Raw genomic sequence first — 20,835 nt, 5'->3', positions numbered from 1 at the left:
TTTTTTTTTTAGTGGTATGACTGTCTCAGGGCTATATTTTTTAAAATAAAAGATAACTTCAGCAGAATTAGATAAGTAATCTCTTAACCCAGTAAATGTCTTTAACACCTTTTCCCTTAATAATTGCTTTTTATATGATTAATGGCTCCCATAAGGTAACAGTATTTTCTAACCAAATGGGTTCTCGTACATTTAGAGAGATTTTTCCCACATTGTGTATTTCTGTGAATGGCATAAGTAGAAGAGCACAGACTGTTAGCTCCATGAAGACAGGGACTTTGTTTTGTTCATCACTCTGTTTCTAACACTGAGAAAGGTATTTGATGTGCAGTTCTCAGTAAATATTTGTGGAATGAAGGAAAGAAACCAGTTTAGAGTTCAGCATCCTGCATTACTTAATTAATGCCACAAGGTGGTACTGTTGTAGCATGAAAGAAGAGGCTGTAGTTCTTAGCCTCTCTTACATAGTTTTATATAAATCCTATGAATAAACAAAATGAATTGACTACCTATTATGTTTATTGCCTGTTTCAGATACTTATGGTTTTAGCATGTGATTAGTCTTTTGAGTCCATGATTTGGGCAGGCAGGGAGATCATAACCTAAATAAAGAACATTTGGTTCAAATTTTTTTTTTTTTTTTTTTTTTTTTCCGGTATGCGGGCCTCTCACTGTTGTGGCCTCTCCCGTTGCGGAGCACAGGCTCCGGATGCGCAGGCCCAGCGGCCATGGCTCACGGGCCCAGCCGCTCCGCGGCATATGGGATCCTCCCAGACCGGGGCACGAACCTGTATCCCCTGCATCGGCAGGCGGACTCTTAACCACTGCGCCACCAGGGAGGCCCTGGTTCAAATTTTTATCAAATGTTAAATGAGATAGCATCTGTTAAAACCTTAGCACAGTATCAGGTTAGTTTCGTTTTCTTGCCTTTAATTTATTTTGAGTTAAAAACCTTTGTTAAATTTCTCTTTGTGTTAAAATAATTTGCCAAACATTTACTAATAAGTTATCACTGGATGTTAAACGATATTTTGTAAGTCTATTTTGATTGTCAGAAGATGTTAAAAATTGATACCAAACCTAGATTTTACTGTATTATACCCTCCACTGCAAAAAAAAAAAAAAAAGTTTAATTCTGCTCCATGGTTCTTTTATAAGGCTGAAATTTTTTTTTTTTTTTTTTTTTTTTTTTTTTGTGGTACACGGGCCTCTCACTGTTGGGGCCTCTCCCATTGCGGAGCACAGGCTCCGGATGCGCAGGCTCAGTGGCCATGGCTCACAGGCACAGCCGCTCCGCGGCATGTGGGATCTTCCCGGACCAGGGCACGAACCCGTGTCCCCTGCATCGGCAGGCGGACTCTCAACCACTGTGCCACCAGGGAAGCCCAAGGCTGAAATATTTTAACATAGTACTACATATTTGTGCATATATGATCATAGTGTATAAATAAAGTCAGTCTATAATTTGTCTTGATTTCACGCCTATTATAAAAGTGTTGACAGGTTTGTTTTATAGCTTGGAATTTTAAAATTTCCTTATGATGAAATTGACTTCTGAATATTTTGATTGTATAATTTTCCACAGACTGAAGCAAAATCAGAAGAGGGCCCAGGATGGACTATCCTACGTGATAATTTCATGATGGGAGCATCCATGAAAGACTGGGACAAAGAAAGTGATGGACCAGATGACAACAGACCGGGGTCTGGAAGTGACTCTGACACATAAAGCTATATAAGAAACACAGTTTCCATTTTATTTTTCCTAGAAAAATACTCATGCTCTGAAAGTTGGGGAATTATAAAGACACCATTTGTAAGAGAGCTAAAAGACTTTCACTATTATCAACTTTGGTGTTTCTCTTTTCATGTAAACTTGGTTAAAATGATATTTCAAACCTTGTATAATTTTAAGCATTGTTCTTTAGAACGTTTGTAGAAATAAATAATTCTACTTGAGATATGCATTTTGCCAAGTTCATTATAGGTTTACCTGTTGCTTTTGGATATTGGTGTTTTACTTAAGTATCACCAGGGGTTGTAGAAATGCAATATCAATTCATAATTAAAATGAACTCCTTGAAGTTAATATTTTTCAGCCTCTAACTTACAGACCTATATGTATTTTTTGTGGGGAAGGGTTGATGTCTTTTTTTTTGGTGAGCTATTGAGAAAACCTATGTAGCAAAATTTTTTAATTATAGTATTTCTGATTTGGGGTGATGATTTTATTTTTAGACACTGGCAATTACGATTTAAGAAACATCAAATTTCTACTTTTATATTATTTCGTTTTATATGCTAAGTAATACATATAAATAATGGCTTAGACTTATTTTAAGTGTTAGGTTATTTTTGTATGAGAGATTTACTGAGGTGGAAAATCTCATATTTAACTTATGCAATGAGGCATAATTTCTTAGGAAGCATATTTGACATGTTCTAGTTTCTCTTATTTTCCCTAAATATTTGAGTTAGCTTAAATTCTTTTTTTTTGGACTGGCTGACCAGTGAAATGGTAGTTAGACAACAGATAATCTGCATCAGATACTGCATCTGATTTGAGACTTGACTCCTTATAGTTGTCTTAAAGATTATTAAATTGGATGACTTTCAGAATCTAGATGTTAAACAAAAAGAGAAGAGAAAACAGGGCTATTTAATATCATTCCAAAACTTCTGTGAAACTGGGCCTAAGATGCAAACTTTATAGGGGAATTATTTAATAAAAGTGATCTGTTCTTTTTTAAAAGGGTCCATCCCTTACTCCATCTTTCCATAGTAAAAATAGTTCCCTCCTACTACCAAATTGCACATGCTTGCATCTGTTATATATCGAAGGATAATCCTCCCCTCAAAACCGTGCTAGAGCAGAGACGTTTATATTTGCAAACCCATTTGAGTGTTACAAGTATTATGTAACCAAAGTTAAATTAGTCCATGGCCTGGTATTTGTTACCCTAAAGGAAGGTATACATCTAAGATATCAAATGATTAAACCAGCAGAGCTCAAAGTACATTTTTGTATGTATCCAAACTTTTGAAATTTAGTGTCTTCTTAAATTATAGAACTGCTATTTTGTCAGTGTAATATAAGTAAATGTGACCAACTAGTCCTCAGTAGTAACCTGAGCATGCTAAACATCTCAGTATAACTTAACACAGATAAATATTTCAATACAACCTCACACGTAGATAATTTTGAAAAACAAATTTGCAGCACCTAAAAACTTTTATCTTCTCAGAATTAAAGATTTTACTTTTTTTTTTGCTATTAATCTGTTTCTGAATCATATTCAAGCTTTGCAAAAATTCTTCTGAATAGGACATCAGGTGATAGAAATGGGTAAATAACTTCTTGTTTAGTAAAAAAGTTGTTTTTTAACATAAACTCATCATATAGTCATTAGTTTAATTTAGAAAAATTGAGCAAGATTTTCAAACTGAAAGGAAGGAAGAGAATATTGGCAGATTTTCTTCTTTCAGAAATCATTTTATTCCAAAATAAAATTGAGTTGCTGCTATAAGAAAAAAAAATGTATCACTTATGTTAGAAGGTGTAAAGCATATGTAAATCGCATGAAACAATTTTTATCATAAAGAAAGGATGTTTTATATGTATTAATATTTCTGCATATTGGCAATCAAATATTTAAGCAAAATACCACCATATATGAATCTAAGGATGAGCATATTATTTTAAAAACTGTATCTTTAGATGGATGTTTTAAATAATCTAGCTCTGTCATCTCTACCCTAAATATTTTACGTACATTTATTTATTTATTTTAAAATTTTATTTATTTATTTATTTGTTTATTTATTTATTTTTGGCTGCGTTGGGTCTTCGTTGCTGCATGCGGGCTTTCTCTAGTGGCGAGCGGGGGCTACTCTTTGTTGTGGTGCGTGGGCTTCTCACTGTGGTGGCTTCTCTTCTTGTGGAGCACGGGCTCTAGGCGTGCAGGCTTCATTAGTTGTGGCTCGTGGACTCAGTAGTTGTGGCTTGCGGGCTCTAGAGTGCAGGCTCAGTAGTTGTGGCTCACGGGCTTAGTTGTTCTGCGGCATGTGGGATCTTCCGGACCAAGGCTTGAACCTGTGTCCCCTGCATTGGCAGGCGGATTCTTAACCACTGCGCCACCTGGGAAGTCCCCCTACAACATTTAAATTCTGACATCAATCAGATAAATAATTCTGCACCTAATTTCTGATATTGTCTTTGAGTTCTTTAAGGAGGGAAAAGAAAAAGAACAGCATTACTATACCCCTCCCCCCCATAGTTATCTAAATATAACAATATTTGGATTTTATTTTTGGTAACTATTTAGGGTAGTAGAGTAATAAAAAGATTTTATTTTTGTTTGTTTAAAAAGAACAATGGAAAATAGTAACCAGGTAACCAGTACCTAAGTATTATCTTATTCACTTATCTGGATATTCAGATGGCTAGGGTGAATGTTCTCAGTATTAGCATAGTTTAGTATTGCTTACTTTTTGCTTTTAGGCGTTGAAATCTCACAAAATTAATATCTGTTATAGACTGACAATAACTTAGAATCACTACAGTAGTTTAGTACTTTAACTTAGAATACTGAATTTATTTTCAAGTTATCTAGACTTCTACATAGATTAAGTATTATTCTACTCATTGAAAAATATATCTTGGAAACGCTTTAGATGGACTAATTCAAAGGCTCGCTTTCAGTACTTAGAACCTGAAATGACTCCATAGGAAGTTCTGGAAGATTTATTTGAGGGTAAGTCCAATCCTTTAAAATATTTTGTCTTTTATAATATGAATAAGTGGGTGAAAGGGAATGTTTAAATTTTGGAAAACCTCTTAAGGCTTTCAGTCACTGTGTTTTGCACATATGAACATACTTAATATTCAGTGGCTGCCAACTAAACGAATCCTTCCTCCCGTGCTGGTCTTTAGGACATGTAAATACAGTACTTAACCATAAAGCCATTTAATTGCAGTTTCTAGACACCTAAAGAAGTCCCAGTTAACATATAACAGCAGAGAAGTCCTAAGGTTGAAGTGTGAACAGAAACATGGACAAACTGAGGACCTTGTAAGGAATTATAAGACCTGAGAGAATGCCTATAAAGGACTCATCATAGAGCATAAATATTTAGAAGAAATAGGAGGAGGTCAAATAAGTAAGTTGATATTACATCTTTTGGATAACTTGTTTCTTCCCTATACGGATTTACTTATTTTATGTTATTTTATTATAGATGTTTATTAATATAAAATTGTATTAATTTTAATGTATATAAAATTATATAAATATAAAATTATATAAAAGAGTCATAAGTGAAATGGGATGGAAGTTTTATTTTTTCAGTTTTTTTAATGATCACAAAGTACCATTATTGCACTTAGTATAGTGATATATTTGTGCCACGTGAATTTCACTTTTAAAACATACATTTGAAAAATCAGTAGATACTTTTTAACATTTGTAATTTCTTAAGGAAGTGTGCACGTGTGTGTGTGTGTGTGTGTGTGTGTGTGTGTCTGTGTGTGTGTGTGTGTGTGTGTGTGTGGTGTCTTAGTCCAGGACATTATACCAGATACCATAGACTAGGTGGGAAAAACAACAAATATTTATTTTCATGGTTCTGGAGGCTGGGAAGTCCAAGGTCAAGGTGCTGGCAGATTTGATGTCTGATGAGCACCCTCCTCCTGGTTTGTAGACAACTGACTTCTTGCTGTGTCTGCTTGAGGGAGACAGAGATCATCTTTCTCAGTGTCTCTTTTATAAGGGCCTCATGACCTGATTACCTCCTAAAGGGCTCCACCTCCAATATTATCATATTAGGAATAGAGCTTCTACATATGAATTGTGGAAGGTGGGGGATCAAAAATTCAGTCCACAGCAATGCATAAAATAGCAAATGGTACATTTTTAACTTAGAGGTGAAATAACTAGCTACCATTGATCCTTTTTTTAAAAAAATTATTTATTTGTTTGTTTTTTTATTTTTGGCTGCATTGGGTCTTCGTTGCTGTGCGCAGGCTCTCTAGTTGCAGCGAGTGGGGGCTACTCGTTGTGGTGTGCGGGCTTCTCATTGTCATGGCTTCTCTTGTTGCGGAGCATGGGCTGTAGGCGCGCAGGCTTCAGTAGTTGCGGCACGTGGGCTCAGTAGTTGTGGCTTGCGGGCTCTAGAGCGCAGGCTCAGTAGTTGTGACGCATGGGCTTAGTTGCTCCGCGGCATGTGGGATCTTCCCGGACCAGGGCTTGAACCCATGTCCCCTGCATTGGCAGGCAGATTCTTAACTACTGCGCCACCAGGGAAGCCCTACCATTGATTCTTGACTTAGATTTCCTACTAGAATTAGAAAGTTAAGTGAAACATTTATCTGGCATTAATTGAGCACCTGTTCCAGGAACTGTACTAGAATCATTGGAGTGATATTGTTTATGGAAAAATAAGGGGTAATTTTGCTCCTGTAAAAAATCAAAAAGTCAAATCTCCTGTTCCTTTTTAAAGTCGACTTCCTTCAGTACGTGCCCACTGTATGATTTGGATTGTGTGGCAGTTTGGATTAACAGTGATAACTTGAAATAAATCAGTTATCTGCCGTGACTTAAAAAATGTTTATTAAAAAATAACCTTTTAAAAAGCTATTATAGTGGAATCTAAGTTGTACATTAAAAAAACTACTGTAACAGAACTGTACAGTAATTGTACAGTCATAGGAGTCCTAGAATAATGAAGCTTGTTTAGGGGTGTGAAGAGGTTAATTTGTCGGTACTCTGTCGATGTTAAGTTCATTTTTACTTGGAAACAGTTTTCAGTTGAAGGAAGCAGAGTTCTTAGTGCTCCTTCCTTAAATTTATCTATTAGGATCAACATGACTGATGTTTGTCTCCGCTCGGTCTATCTGTGATAGGTAGTGAGTCTGTTGAGCCCTGCAGATATTATGAGGACGAAGACTATTTGAGGTGAATTGGCAGTTAGAACAAATATTGGAAAAAGGAGAGAGAACTCCTCCATGCCTACAAAAAGCTCTCTCATTCCTTCCCCAAGAAAGCAGGAGTCTGAATTTTGGCCAGCTGGATAGATGAATCTTACTGACTATTGCAGCAAAGGTAGGCCTCCTGGTAAATTTTTTCTCTGTGTGAGCTTTTCAGAACTTGATTAAATATATCAATCAGGAGGACCAGTGAACAGATGTGGAAGTAAAATGGTGTCTGAGATAGGTGACAGGACATGTAGAGTAGTGATTGGTGGTTAACAAAATACTAAGAGTTAAGAGTGGTAATAAATCTAATCAGAATTTTGTAGTTTGAGGATATCGTCCAACAATTCTTAAACAATTTTAGATTCTCTAAAGGATGTTTTCTAGCTTAGAACCACATTAATATTTTTCATCTGGTCTACTGAGTATACTTTCAGGGAGTTTTGATTTAGGGCTATTTATCTAGGTGTGTGATGAAACTTTTGTATTCAGAAGAGTTGTCCTCCGAGACAGAGTTACAAAATATGTTTCATTTTGCTTTGTTAGCAACATCTGGTCCAACACTGCTCACCTCATTCACCCACCCCTCCACCATAGCAGGAGTACATATTTAGCTTTCTGTCAAATGCTCTTTGGTTTTCATTCGAGTAGTTAAACAAGGGTATATGTTAGAGAAGTGGGCCTGATTCCTTATAATTTTAGTCTCTACATCACTACTGTCCAGTAGGACTTTCTGTGATGATGGAAATATATCTCCACTGTCCAATATGGTAGCACAAGTGGCTATGGAGCATCTCCAGTGTGGCTAGGCACACAGAGAAGCTGGATTTTTCATTTTACTTAATTACTTCAAGTTTTAAAAGCTGCACATGGCTAGTGGTGGTCTGTCTACCTAAGAAGAGAATAAAGTCACAGAGCATATATTTAGTCTAATAAAATACCAGTAAATTTTGGAATCATAAGTCTATCTTGAATTGTTCCATAAACATTTACTGATACAATTTAAGTATATACAAATACTGGTGTGAGTTTTATTGACTAAACTATGGTTGATGTCTTTTTCACTATTTGTATTTTTAAAAAGCTATATTAAGTTGCTTTATAATTATTTCCTGAGGTATAACTATTGTCCTTACATGTTAGGACACTGTGTGTGACACATACCATTTGCTTTTTTAGTAGTATCACCTGCAGCTTTCAGAATGAACACACTAAACTTTAAGTCTCAGTGCTGTACTGTGAAACAATAGGTTTGTGATGCACGAAAGGGACATGCTGAGGACTGTCAGAGCAGCAGACAGCAGGTGCCATCTAAGCCAGTGAATTCCAGCGCTAGGGACTTCTGCCGGGAGGGAGCCTCCTTGTTTAGGAGGTTTCCTGAGGAAGCGCCTTGAGTGGCAGGGCTCCCGAGGTATCGAGCAGCTCCGATCTATCCCAGCACACGCTCGACATCCTGCCAGAGCAAATGGAGGTTGCAGATTTGGGCAAAAAAAACGAAAACACAGAGCACCATGAGCATTATTAGTACAGCCAGTTTAAAATGATGAGGTGTTAAACCACATTTGTATAAAGAACAGTTTCTCTAACCCCAGAATCATTACCCTGCGTCTTTAATACAGTCGGTTCATAAACATCAAAGCAGCAACACCAAATTTGTATGGGGTCAAGACCAACTGGGGCTCTGAATGGAGAAACAGCTGAGAGCCGTGTCCTTTGTGTGGGTGGCCTTGCAGCTGTTGATTCACCCTGAGGCTTCTAGACAGTTGCCTCCGCGTGCTCGCAGAGCCAGACTTCAGTCTTCGGTAAAAATGGAACCCCTCCCGTGGGATGGACATAAACAAGGGATTGACATCAGCTCTCAAAACATCAGCCAGGCAGCCAGACACAGCAGTTACCCTGAAATACTGAGTAGTACCAAGCACAACATCAGGGCTGTTTCTACATAATATTTGTCTTTGTACAATAACACTGGGATCTCTTAAGTGTATTATAAATAGTGAAAGCTCAGAGTCCAAAAGGTTCAAGGTGACATTATCCTTCTCTACAAATGGTAGGAATGATAGGAATATCTATTGCATGACACAGCTGCCATATTTTGGTCCTTACGAGGACTCCCAAGTACACTTTCTAATGATAAATGAGGTTATATTTACATGGAATATTTTTAGAAATATCAGTATTCATTGTTAGATGACAGAAGGCAAAATTTTGGAATCAGAACTGAGTTCAGAGTTCAGTTTGGACTCACTTTAAGCCACGTGTTATTGCAAAAATGTCTTAAAACTTTTTAAGGCTAGCATGTACCTCAGGCACAGGGATATGTTTGTGTATATTGGAGGGACTGGAATAATGCGTGCACAGCGTCTGTCTAGCACAGTGCCTACTCTGCTATGTAGTAGGGAGGGTCTCAGGAAACAGTATTATGTATTTGGAGGTTTAGATGCTGTGCATGTGGATTTGTTATTCATTTCTGATCTCTGTAATCATAAACATTCCTCTTCTAGATAATGAGTTCCTCCCACAAAAGTCTAAAGTCTGGCAGATAGTAAAATTTGTGTTCACCCAGTAATTCTACTTCTAGAAACCCTCCTCAGGAAAAGATCCTAATTACAGAAAATGCTGTGTGAACAGTATAATAGCATTATTTTTAATAACAAATTCTAGACAGCCTACAAGTTCAGTGACTTGAGGACACACACAGACGTCAACTGTGGTACTTCCACTTTTGTGCTCCCATTTAACATGATGGCGTGAAGACTGGTGAAATCACGTGTCAAGAATTGCATGTAGACTGAAAATGTAAGATTAAGAAATTATGGATAGCATAAGTAAAATCTTCAAATGCCAGAAATTCATGAGATGAATAGAAGAACATAATACATTCTTTTTTTAAGAAAATAATTTTTGGCGGCCTGAAAAGTCGAGTTCACACTGAGTACCAAGATCCTGACCTGTAGTGAGAAATTAAAATATATTTACTGTCTACTTCAGCTGTTCCAGAACCAAAACTCTAAATACTGTCTTAATAGAACACTCCAGGGGGTTGACATGGAGAGGTGCAACTGATAACTGCATGAAGGTCGGCCCATCAACCAGTCAAGTATAAGTTGGACCAGAGCAAGTCATAAGAACAGCAAACATTTATACAGTAATTATTGTGTGCCAGATAGTATTTAACAGTTGATAATGCCCTTAACTCATCCAGTCAGTCTTCCTATGACCCTGTGAAGTAGGTGCTGTTATTGTCCCCAACATATAGTTGAGGAAACAAGCAATAGGTTCAATAACTTGCCCAAGTTCACAGTTATTAATACAGTTGAGTCCAAGCTCCAGTCATAGAGCTGTTAAACACAATGGTGATTCTTCACATTGTAGATGATACTAATGTATAGAAAATGACATTCTAGAAATTATTAAGGTCTTATAGAAAAATGAGATTCTAGAAATTGCACTTTGCTCTGGGAAAAATAAACAGGCATATGACATTTTTTAGTCTCATTTACTCATGACACGAACCTATGGCCAGTGGAAGGTGGGGGAAGACGGCACGTATCAAAAGGTGAACATTTTCCTGGCACTAGCAATTTAAAGGTAGCTTGTCAGCTCAGGCTTTATTTTGGTTGCTACTGTCAGTTTATTATACAGTGTACTATTGGAGAATTTATTATAGATCTTGTTTGAGTATGTCTGATAATTAAAACTTCGCTATTTAATTATCTTGATGCTGCTGAAATGGAACTACTACTAAGTACTGGAGTAGTGTCCAATAGTTTTATCTATTGGAACGTGACTAGCTCCTTTTATACTAAGATACAATATATTGCCCATATCTCTGGTTGTTACTTAATGACTTTAGATGGCTCATAAAAGTGTAAGTGCTGACATTTTTGCTATTAAGAATTTAGATATTCAAATTATGCTTTGTAAAAATGAAGACTAGATTTTAGTTTAGAATGTTATTGGCTAGGAGATAACAAGTAACTAACCTTTATTTTTCCTCTGGGGAAAAAAAGTCAATGGAAAATATTCTTGAGGTGAAAGTTAATTACAGTAGTTAAAAAAAAATTACAGCCAGATGATATTGTATCATTGTTTAATAGGCTGTGATGAAAATACCCAGGGAAATTGAGTATGTTAGTTTTCCCCAAATAGGAAGCTGTAGGACATACCACTTTTCTCCTCTAGGTGGCACGATTTAGGCTATCATTGAATTAAAGGATTCCCCTCCAGCCCTCACACCAGGCGAGGGACTAGTTTCTGAACAATCAGTACAACCGGGGTATCGATTCCATTTAACCGTTATAACTGGTCAAATAACCAGATTGACCTTGCAACAATCTGTTGTCTAGTGACCTTAAGTAACTTAATTAACAAAGACCTCTTAAAAAACAAAAGCTTATCTCTAATAACCAGGTAGTCAAAATCATTTTTGTGTATTGCTGAAGTCTCTTTGGGTCATAACACATGCCCATTTATGGATTTATTTCTTTGGTTTATGGTAAACAGCTTGCCATTTGATACTGACTGTAAAGATACTGCCTTTGTACTTGAAAAGACACATAGAGATAACTGAAATACTCTAAAATGAAACCAGAACTGTAGGTGACATTAACTTCCCAGGTGTCCCTGGTTTTGTTGCAGCCTTCACTGTTTACTAAACAGGGAAGATCAACATGTAAAAAGTCAGTATTAGGTGACCCGGAAGCAGCAAATGACAGAAACATTCTGTTCTTTCTGTACACTAAAACAGGAAGAGGACACTTTATTTTTACCTTTCAGATTCTTTTATCTATTGTTCACTTTCCAAAATTTAAAAATGAATTTGGCTGTACCCAGAATACATGAAATACTTGTTAATCCCCATTTTCATCTTCATCCTCTTCTTCCTGTCTGTGTGGGGGATGGGCTTTCATGGAGCTCAGAAGAATCTTGACCAGGCACCTCTCAGGAACTTCATTTTGGGGGTGGTACATGTTTATGTAAATGCTAAAAATCGTACAAGTATTTTCAAATTATAGCTCTGATAGTGATTATTAGAATCGGTAGCATAGGCAAAGAAAAAAAAAAGGCTTGGAAATACGCAACATATATCATACTGAACCGAGAAAAGGTGAAAAGTTAATTGATGCATTGTTACAGATTCCGATTGGGAAGTAGCTTCATTTTAGGGTGACAATCTGGGACAGTCCTGGTTTACCCCTGGTGTCCTGTGTATTGATGAAAAGCATCCTCTTCACTCTTGAAAGTGCTCAGGTTTGTGTGATAAATTATATGGTCGCCCTCGATGTAAGAACTAACTTTCTTTTCTAAGTCTTTTTTTTTTTTTTTTTTTTTTTTTTTCTTTTTTCTTTTTGCGGTATGCGGGCCTCTCACTGTTGTGGCCTCTCCCGTTGCGGAGCACAGGCTCCGGATGCGCAGGCCCAGCGGCCATGGCTCACGGGCCCAGCCGCTCCGCGGCATATGGGATCCTCCCAGACCCGGGCACGAACCCGTATCCCCTGCATCGGCAGGCGGACTCTTAACCACTGCGCCACCAGGGAGGCCCTCTTTTCTAAGTCTTGAAACAAACATCAGGAAAAGTTTGTGGCCCTCAGTCTCCACTTTTACAAATCATAACTACCGATACAGCTTTGTTGTCTAAAATACGTATTAAAAGTATAGTTACACTTTGCTTTTTAAAATACGTATTTACTAGTTTTTCCTTCTAACATTAAAAAAAACTACATCCAGGTTTTCTTTTTATCTGCAGTTGCTATTGCCTGTTGGTTTTTGTTTTATTTTCATTTTTTAATTGCAGGATAATTGCAGCAGAAAGGCAAGGTTGTTTGAAATAGAGGTTGGTAACTTTGCTCATGGAAATTTACACATTCAGAATTTTCCACAATCTATGAAGCCCACTGAAATGATGACAAATTCATTTAAAGACTATATATCTTAAAAAGATAAAAATTCCACTTTATGTTGTCATACTCATTTTAATTATAACATCATTATGTTTTTCTCTTATCCTTCCTCATCTTTGAATTTTTACTTTGTTTATACTTCTCTGTCTCCCTTTGTCCCCAGCAACCTAATTCCAGTCTCTTGCTTTGTGAAGTATCTGGGGACTGCTGGGCTGGTGGGGTCAGTGAAGTAGGAGCAGAGATTCTGTAAAGGCAAGTGTCAAACCCTGCCCTAAAAACTAAGGAAAACTCTGCTGCTGGCTTCTTTTGATCAGCATTAGCATTTTATCAAGAGTGTCTCCATATTTTAGTGTAAGACAGCTGTCCCCATAATGTTCATTTATTTATATCAATCACCAAGTGCTATTTTAGTGGCTGAATTTCACCGGGGGTAAGAAACCAGAATCTCTGGCTGATTTCAGTAGGCAGTGACAGTATCCAGGCCTCCGGAGGTTGCCCCCTGTTGGAAATCTCACGGAGCTGAAAATATAGAGGTGGAAGGGCCCCAAAGCCACCAGCAGTAATCCATCAACTAATCGCAATTCCAGAGGGTAAGATCAGTGTTCCCACAGTGTATCATCAAAGTGTGAGGAGTTTATCACTTTAAAACCTCACAACCTACTGATACGTCTGCTTTTCCCTGTCTCCTGAGTTCACCCCTTTATCTTTCACCACCTGTGATCTTCTCTTTCAGCCTTTTCCTCCCTGCCAGTGTGCCATCCTTTGTCCTTTATCACGTCTTTCTTGGATAAACCTATAGATACAGAATGGAGACAATATTTGGATGGTTTTTCTTGTGGAAATCACTAAACGTTTTCATTTCATTATTCTGAGAGCAGAAACTTGCATAAAAATGCATACAGAACATAAGACAAAAAGTGTTATGGACCAAACATTGTTTTTGAATTGTGGTATCAAAGATCAAATTACAAGTAAGAACTTAAAAGGCTTTTGGTATATTTTCACATTAAAGGGTTACTTTGCGTGTATCAAGTGTTAACTATTGAGCGTATCTCTGTATATTTATTTTCCCCACCTCCTGGTTTTTGAGGCTTGAAACCATTGTGGAAAGCTTTCAAAATTGTTACAAATGAAGTTTTTATTTCGCCAGACTTAGGAAGGACCTATTACATTATAAACTCTTGTCTGTGATCCTTAGGGGTAAAACTTCGGGACAGCGATGAGTAGTTGTTTGGATATCAAGCATTTGTTTAGGCTCTTGTAGGACCTGCACATTAGTTAAGTGAATATACCCATTAATGAGCAGAGAAGGGCTAGTGGTGGAAACGGCTGTACCCTCTCCCACTGATCTGGAAAACAAAGAATTCCATTTTAGGGTGTTAAACTGGAATTTGGACTTAACTGGATTTTGATAATCATTTAGAGTTCTATTCACCAAAAGTGTATCCTCTTGCCCTTTCTTCCTACAATTAGTAGGGGCAAAATACCATAATGTTTAAAATAACAATGAAAATGAACTTACAGAAACTGCTAGGAGGCATAACCTTGAAGCAAATTCTAATTAGCATCTTCCCTGGCTTTTTCATTCTATTTATGTTGGAGAAAGAGCTGACAGAAATGAAGAAGTGAGAGGATACAAGAATGGTCGCTAACATTAAATGGGCACATATTAAGTGCCAGGTTGTGTTAGAAACTCTCTTGGTACCTTGTGTCATTTAATCCTCACAGTAACCTTAACTTGTTGGTACTATGTGTTATGCCCATTTCATAGATGAAGAAACTAACACAAGTGTCTGAGTAACTTAGCCAGGATCACAAAGCCAGAAAGCAATGGATATTTGAACCCAAGAAAACTTGAGTCTGGAACCTGCCCCTTTTACACTGTGCTCACCTGCCTCCTTGAGCTAATCAGGATGGTCTCTGTGGGTGAAATCCCCTCTTACCGCATGGCTTTGGTAAACCAGGGGGACAGCTCTTGAAGTCTTACCTGTTGCATCTTCAAAGGATTGCTCACCTGAGAGGTAGAAAGGGGCGCCTCCTCTCCTGCTACACTCAAGTCACTCTCCTCAGCCACACTAGAAGAGTTTACCATCCCCTCCCCTGTCCTCGCTTCCTGGGCTTTGGGGAAATTAAAAGTAGCCTCTTATGAACAGGCCAGGAGTCTGAGGGGTTGTAAAGTAAGCAGTACGTGTTCATCAAACTAAATACCATGGACAAAAGTGTGTGTGTTTATGTTGGGAAGGGGGTTGTCAGAAGGATTTATGGCTTAGATTGCTTTCCTAGCAGTGATGGAGATGGACTTTTGCTGCTTTATCCACACTCTAATCTGAATCCACTTAACCTCAGGTACGTTTGTGTTTCTATCTAGAAGGTAGTCTCCCTAATTTGAGGGGAGGCTGAGCCTATGTCCTTGGCGGAGCACGGTGCCTAAGGTTACCAGCCACCTTCCAAAGCCACATCTTCACTCAGTAGCTCCTGCTTTATGTCCTATAATTGCCCCACGTGTAGGAACAGTCACTTTTCCCCTTTGTGTATAGCTAGATTAGTGCAGTTCTCAAACTCAACTCAAAAGGGACGACAACTTGGTGAAACTACTAGCCCCATAGCAGCACCTCTTGAGTATATTTTACTTTGGCTATTGGAGTTGTAGCTGGTTGTCTAACTGCTTTCAAGTTGCTGCAATTTGAAATTGACCTCCAGGAAAGGAACGTGCTAATGCTGATTTACACATAATTTTCAGAATTATTCAGAAGTTGGTTGGAACAATTCCTTTATTCCAGAGTTTTCTGATGTGTTTTCATAGGAAAAAATCCCATGTTCAAGGGAGTTCAGGATATGCTGGGTTAAAAGGGTTAAACAGTTTTATTTTCTGTAAGATTCTCAGAGCCTTTAACATGATGGAAACTGTGAATCTGTAAGGCAATAGAGTATCCAGTATCTCTCAAACTTAACTTCACCACACAATCCCTGTTTGTCAGACATATTCTGGTACCAGTGCTTCTTAGAAATACGTAGTGGATAAGAACATAGACAGTACATTCTGATTGCAGAATCCAGCTCTGCCCCTTACTATGGTCTTGAACAAGGTACTTAACCTCTCTGTACCGCAGTCTCCTCATCTGCAAAATAGAGATGACAATAATAATACCTACTTTAGAATGTTGTTGTGAAAATTAAATGACCATATATATACATCTGTCGATCTGCCTCACATTACTAAGTGTAATATGTGTTCGCTACTGTTATTGTAACTATTTACCCCTCTATTTACTAATGGTATAGGCCCCATACACATGGAAAGTGTAAATTCCAAAAGTTGAGAAAGTTCTTTGTGACCTTTCTATAATAAAAGGAACATCTGAACTAGGGAATGATATAGTGGCTTTGAGTTCGGGGGAAAACTCAACAACAGAGTTTCCAGTTTAAATCATCTGTCTAGTCGGTATGGCTACTGTCATGATGAAATGAAAATGTTGACTTTGAGTAACTAAAGGTAAAAGAAAAGAAAAAGTGTACAGGGGAAAGAATTATTTTTGTATTTATCTAATCTGGACTAGGTTGAAATAGAAAATGTCAAGTTATGAGTAGTGTATAACAGCGACATCAAACACTTAAAATCCCAGCTTCCTGGATATATGCTGTGGAAAGAATGAAGCTGATTGCTGAGGTCTAGCTGGGGAAGAAGGTGAAGAGAAAGCCATGTCAAGATGTGGCTTAGGCAGCAAATTAAGAAGATAGCCATTCATTCAAACAGTAAAATAAATAGAATTCATCCTCCAGGTGCAAAAGAGAGAGCTCTGTTTTCAGCCGTTCACAGTCAAATGCAGAACTAGGCTGTAAACAACAAACCATAATAAAATAAGCTTTAGGATAAAGGTACCAGCACGGTGCTATGGAATCTCAGAAAATGATGCCACTAAGAAGCTAGGAGGTGGAGCTTGGATGACCTATCAGGGCTGGCCTGGCGCAGAGTCAACTGTTTGATGCTCATTTGCATAAGAGAGAGAGAGAGAGAGAGAGAGAGAGAGAGAGAGAGTGTGTGTGTGTACAATACAGGAGGGAAGACTTCCATTCTAGAGCAAGTGATCCCAACTGGGAGGCTGTGAGCCAGCGAGCCACACGAAGTAAAACTGGGAGGCTTGATCGCATGTCCTTCACCAGACGGGTCCAAAATGACTATATAAAGTAAATAGCATAAATCACTGTTGTCAGGGCGCACACCACCTCCTCCCTCCCTTCCCCACAGCCGTCCTCATTTCCACACCCCCTCAACGGTTCAGGGAGAGCTCGTGGTCTAAGTAAACGAGAGGACTTCTGACTGTAATCCTAGCACGTCACTTCGTTGAAGGCAAACACGTGGTTCAGAGAGAACTTATAAATCTCTCCTCCCAGGCAGGATCGTGATGTTATCTGCTGGCAGCAGAAGGTTCGCTCCGAGGGGAGCTCCAGAAGCTCCCGACCAGAGAGAGAGGGAGAGAGAGAGAGGGAGAGAGAGAAGCAGGCAGAGGCAGCGGGAGAGATACAGAGAGGCAGAGAGAGAGACACACAGGGAAGGGCGAGAGCGCAAGTGAGGGAGGCCTGGCGAAGAGGGATGGAGAACCTAGGATAACGGTCTAGGGAGCCATTCGGGGGCAAGCCGAGGGGCTGCCTGGCTGCAGAAAAGAGGAAGGAGAGGATCTACTGCAGGCTGCCAAGTGCCTACTGCCCCCAGCGAGAAAGCCCAAGTGGGAGAGAAACCAGGAGTGGGTGGGCAGGGGTGGGAGTGCAAGGGGACCCCTTCGCAACCCTCTAGGAATAAAACTCCCCTGTCGGCGCGTCCCGGGGCTGCCGCTGCGGTCCGCGGTGGGCGAAAGCCACGGCGGCGGCCGCCGCTCGTCTGTTGCCGGGTTGGCGTTTGGAGCGAGAGGAGAAGGAGCAGAAGGAGGGAGCTGGAGGCCGGACGCGTTCGCCAGCGGCGGCGGCGGCGGCGGCGGCAACGTGGAGTGACCGGGCGGGTCGGCGCGCCGGCCGGGGTATCGGCCCCCGCGCGCACCTCCGGGAGCAGGATCCTCGCCGCGGCCCCCGCGGCCCCCGCCGGACGCGGCCGAGTCCCGGGCGCAGCGCGAAGCGCTCCCGCCTCCCCGCCGGGGCCGGGCCCGCTCCCAGCGCGCGCACACGGGCGCGCGCGCGCGCACACTCACACACACACTCACACACGTGTGCGCCCCTCCGCTCCGGAGCTGCTGCTGCTCCTGCTCTCAGCGCCGTAGTGGAAGGCAGGGCCGCGCCGCTCCTTCTTTAAATATATAAATTGGAGCCGGCCGGCCTCGGCCGCCCCCCTGACAGCGCCGCCCGCGGCCCTCCCGCCGGCGCGCCCGCTGCCAGCCCCGGGACCTTTTCATCTCTTCCCTTTTGGCCGGAGGAGCCGAGTTCGGATCCGCCACTCCGCACCCGAAACTGACACACTGAACTCCGTTTCCTCCTCCTAAATTTATTTCTGCCTAATAGCCATTCGTCTCTTTTTTTGTCCCCATCTCGTCGCTCCAAGAAAACTTTTGCTGACTCCCCCAAGTGAAGCTTCCCCCTTGCCCGTCGTGTATTAATATTTCCACTTGGAGAACGACTTGCCTTTTCTTTTTAAAGGAATTCAAGCAAGATAGCTTTTTCGCTCGGACATTGACTCCCGATTGTTTGCAAAAGTTTCGCATTAAAAAAAAAAAATCTACCTGATCCGTACTTTGAGAGTTGTTGGTTTCTTTTTTATTTTTCTTACTTTTTTACTTTTTTAAAAAAATTTTTTTCCACCTTAAAAAAAAATGCACTACTGTGTGCTGAGCGCTTTTCTGCTCCTGCATCTGGTCACGGTCGCGCTCAGCCTGTCTACCTGCAGCACGCTCGACATGGACCAGTTCATGCGCAAGAGGATCGAGGCGATCCGCGGACAGATCCTGAGCAAGCTGAAACTCACCAGCCCCCCAGAAGACTACCCCGAACCCGAGGAAGTCCCCCCGGAGGTGATTTCCATCTACAACAGCACAAGGGACTTGCTCCAGGAGAAGGCGAGCCGGAGGGCGGCCGCCTGCGAGCGCGAGCGGAGCGACGAGGAGTACTACGCCAAGGAGGTTTACAAAATAGACATGCCGCCTTTCTTCCCCTCGGAAAGTAAGTACCGCTCCCCGCTTCCACTCCCCGGGGCTTAGCGCTGCCCGAGGCTTCCAGAACCGCAGCCACTCCAGGGATCGCCCTGCCCTCTCCGGGTCCCCAGCTCGCTCCTTCCCCTGCTCCTGTCCTCCGTCCCACCCACCTCCTTGCCAGTTGTGTGCCTGAGGACGTTAGGCTTTAAAACGTGGACTTGCGACTTTTAATTTTCTCCATTTCTCCCTTCCCCCAACGCCCCCGTCTTTTATAAGGCGTTTTTCTCTTTTTTTCTCTTTCCTGGAATTCTCAACTCGGCCACCGGCTAGGAGTCAGCCCTCTGTCAAACTTGGAGGCGCTCCCTGGGGCCGCGTTAAACCGGGAAACCTTGGTGGGTTTGTTTTCTTTGCTCCGATTGGCCTGAAGCCCGCCGAACTGGTGCACAAGGGGTTAAAAAAAAAAAAAAAGTGGCTCCAAACTAGCCTCTCCGGAAGGCGCCCCTTTCCGTGCCGACCTATCAGCTGATTCCCCAAGCCTTCCCTATTGTCTCTAACTCCCCAAAAAATGTCAGCGTCGCCAAGACAAAACCCGATCTGGAGACCCCTCCAAAAACCTACCTCCAACCCCTCAATTCTTGAATCTCCTGCCTCGGCGAGGTGTTTACATTCCCCCCAAGGCGAGATCTTGTAACCACGTCCCCTTTTGATTTCACCTGGAATGGTAGAAAGGACAGCTTCGTTGCTGACTACGTTTAAAAGGGTTTTTCCTTCACGTTATTTTTTTCAGAATTCACTCAAACCTGCCTCCTTAAAATCGCCGGTGTAGCAGATCCTTTTTCTTATGCGTTTATCGTTTATCTTTCTCACTCTTGAGCCCGGTGTTCCCTGCCCTTTCATAGGCTTCCTGCAGTCACTTCGTTGCATTCCTAAATCTCAGTGTAGAAGACAGCCGATTTTTTTTTTTTTTAAACTGGCTTCTCTGAGGGCAGTGTCCTCAAAACCAGCTGGCATACAGTAGCAACGGGAGCAAATGATTTATTGTTGTGTTCTTTGAGGGGAAGGGAAGAGGGCAGTTAGCTTAGAATGATTTCCAAGTTCTTTAAAAAAAGAAAAGAAGAAGAAGCATATATTGATGCCTGAGAGGGTTAAATACCAGGAAGAAGAAAAAGAAAAAAAAAAAAAAAGAGCTCCAACATTTGCCTATTCCAAATCCCAAGTCGTACACTTTTCATTGGTTGCCCATCTCTCTCCTCCCCTTTCCATGCCCTATATACTCCCTGGCAGTCTTCACGACGTCTCTGTGTCTTGCCTACAGAGATAATATGGCCATCTTGGTAATTTTATCCTAGGGGTTCTAATTGCAGGGTGGTGCTTTTCTTTTTGAATATTTATATTTAGTTTGACAAGTCGTAGTTCCGGGACTTGCCATGTCTTGTATTTGATGGTCTCAGATTGTCAGCTGAAGTATCCAACCCCAGGCTTCCTGGCGACCTCTGTTTTGCTGCAGCATCATCTCTTCTTGTTTAAGAGCAGAGCTGAGGCAGGAGATCCTGGCAAGCGGGATGATTTTATTATTGTAATTACATCACCATACAAAACAATGGTGATAAATACACTCCACCCTGGTGATTCCCCCTCGGGGAGTGAAGGAAAGCTTTCTACCTGGGGTGGAGCCAAGGAGATAATTAGGAAAGAAAGTTCATTGTAATTAGTCCAAAGTCATTGAGACCCAACAGGGAGTTGAGTCAGTGTGCATTCTCTAGCACGTGCAAGTGCAACCGTTCTACTGGAATTTAGGCAGGCGGGCAGTTATGTAGAAGCAGAACAAGCCAAGCCTTCAGTGTTTACC

General features: G+C 40.7%; 2 protein-coding genes across 4 annotated transcripts in view; both read left to right on the top strand.

Moving 5' to 3' along the window:
- Positions 1-1,939, top strand: part of RRP15 (ribosomal RNA processing 15 homolog) — a 46,689-nt gene extending 44,750 nt beyond the window's left edge. The window contains exon 5 of the mRNA XM_060088661.1: positions 1,586-1,939. Coding sequence (XP_059944644.1) covers positions 1,586-1,729 — 144 coding nt within the window. The 3' untranslated portion in view covers positions 1,730-1,939. The remainder of the gene's footprint in view (positions 1-1,585) is intronic.
- A 16,047-nt stretch (positions 1,940-17,986) lies between these two features.
- TGFB2 (transforming growth factor beta 2) overlaps positions 17,987-20,835 on the top strand; it is an 82,882-nt gene continuing 80,033 nt past the window's right edge. Inside the window, exon 1 of one of the 3 annotated variants that reach the window (XM_060091429.1) lies at positions 17,987-19,014. In XM_060091429.1, coding sequence (XP_059947412.1) covers positions 18,669-19,014 — 346 coding nt within the window. In that variant the 5' untranslated portion in view covers positions 17,987-18,668. The remainder of the gene's footprint in view (positions 19,015-20,835) is intronic. The other 2 variants (XM_060091428.1, XM_060091427.1) reach the window with 2 other exon arrangements.

Source organism: Mesoplodon densirostris, chromosome 2 (assembly GCF_025265405.1).
Source record: "Mesoplodon densirostris isolate mMesDen1 chromosome 2, mMesDen1 primary haplotype, whole genome shotgun sequence".
In the NCBI taxonomy this organism is placed as follows: domain Eukaryota; kingdom Metazoa; phylum Chordata; class Mammalia; order Artiodactyla; family Ziphiidae; genus Mesoplodon; species Mesoplodon densirostris.
Note: the sequence above shows the minus strand (reverse complement) of the source record. Positions and strands in the feature narration are given on the sequence as shown.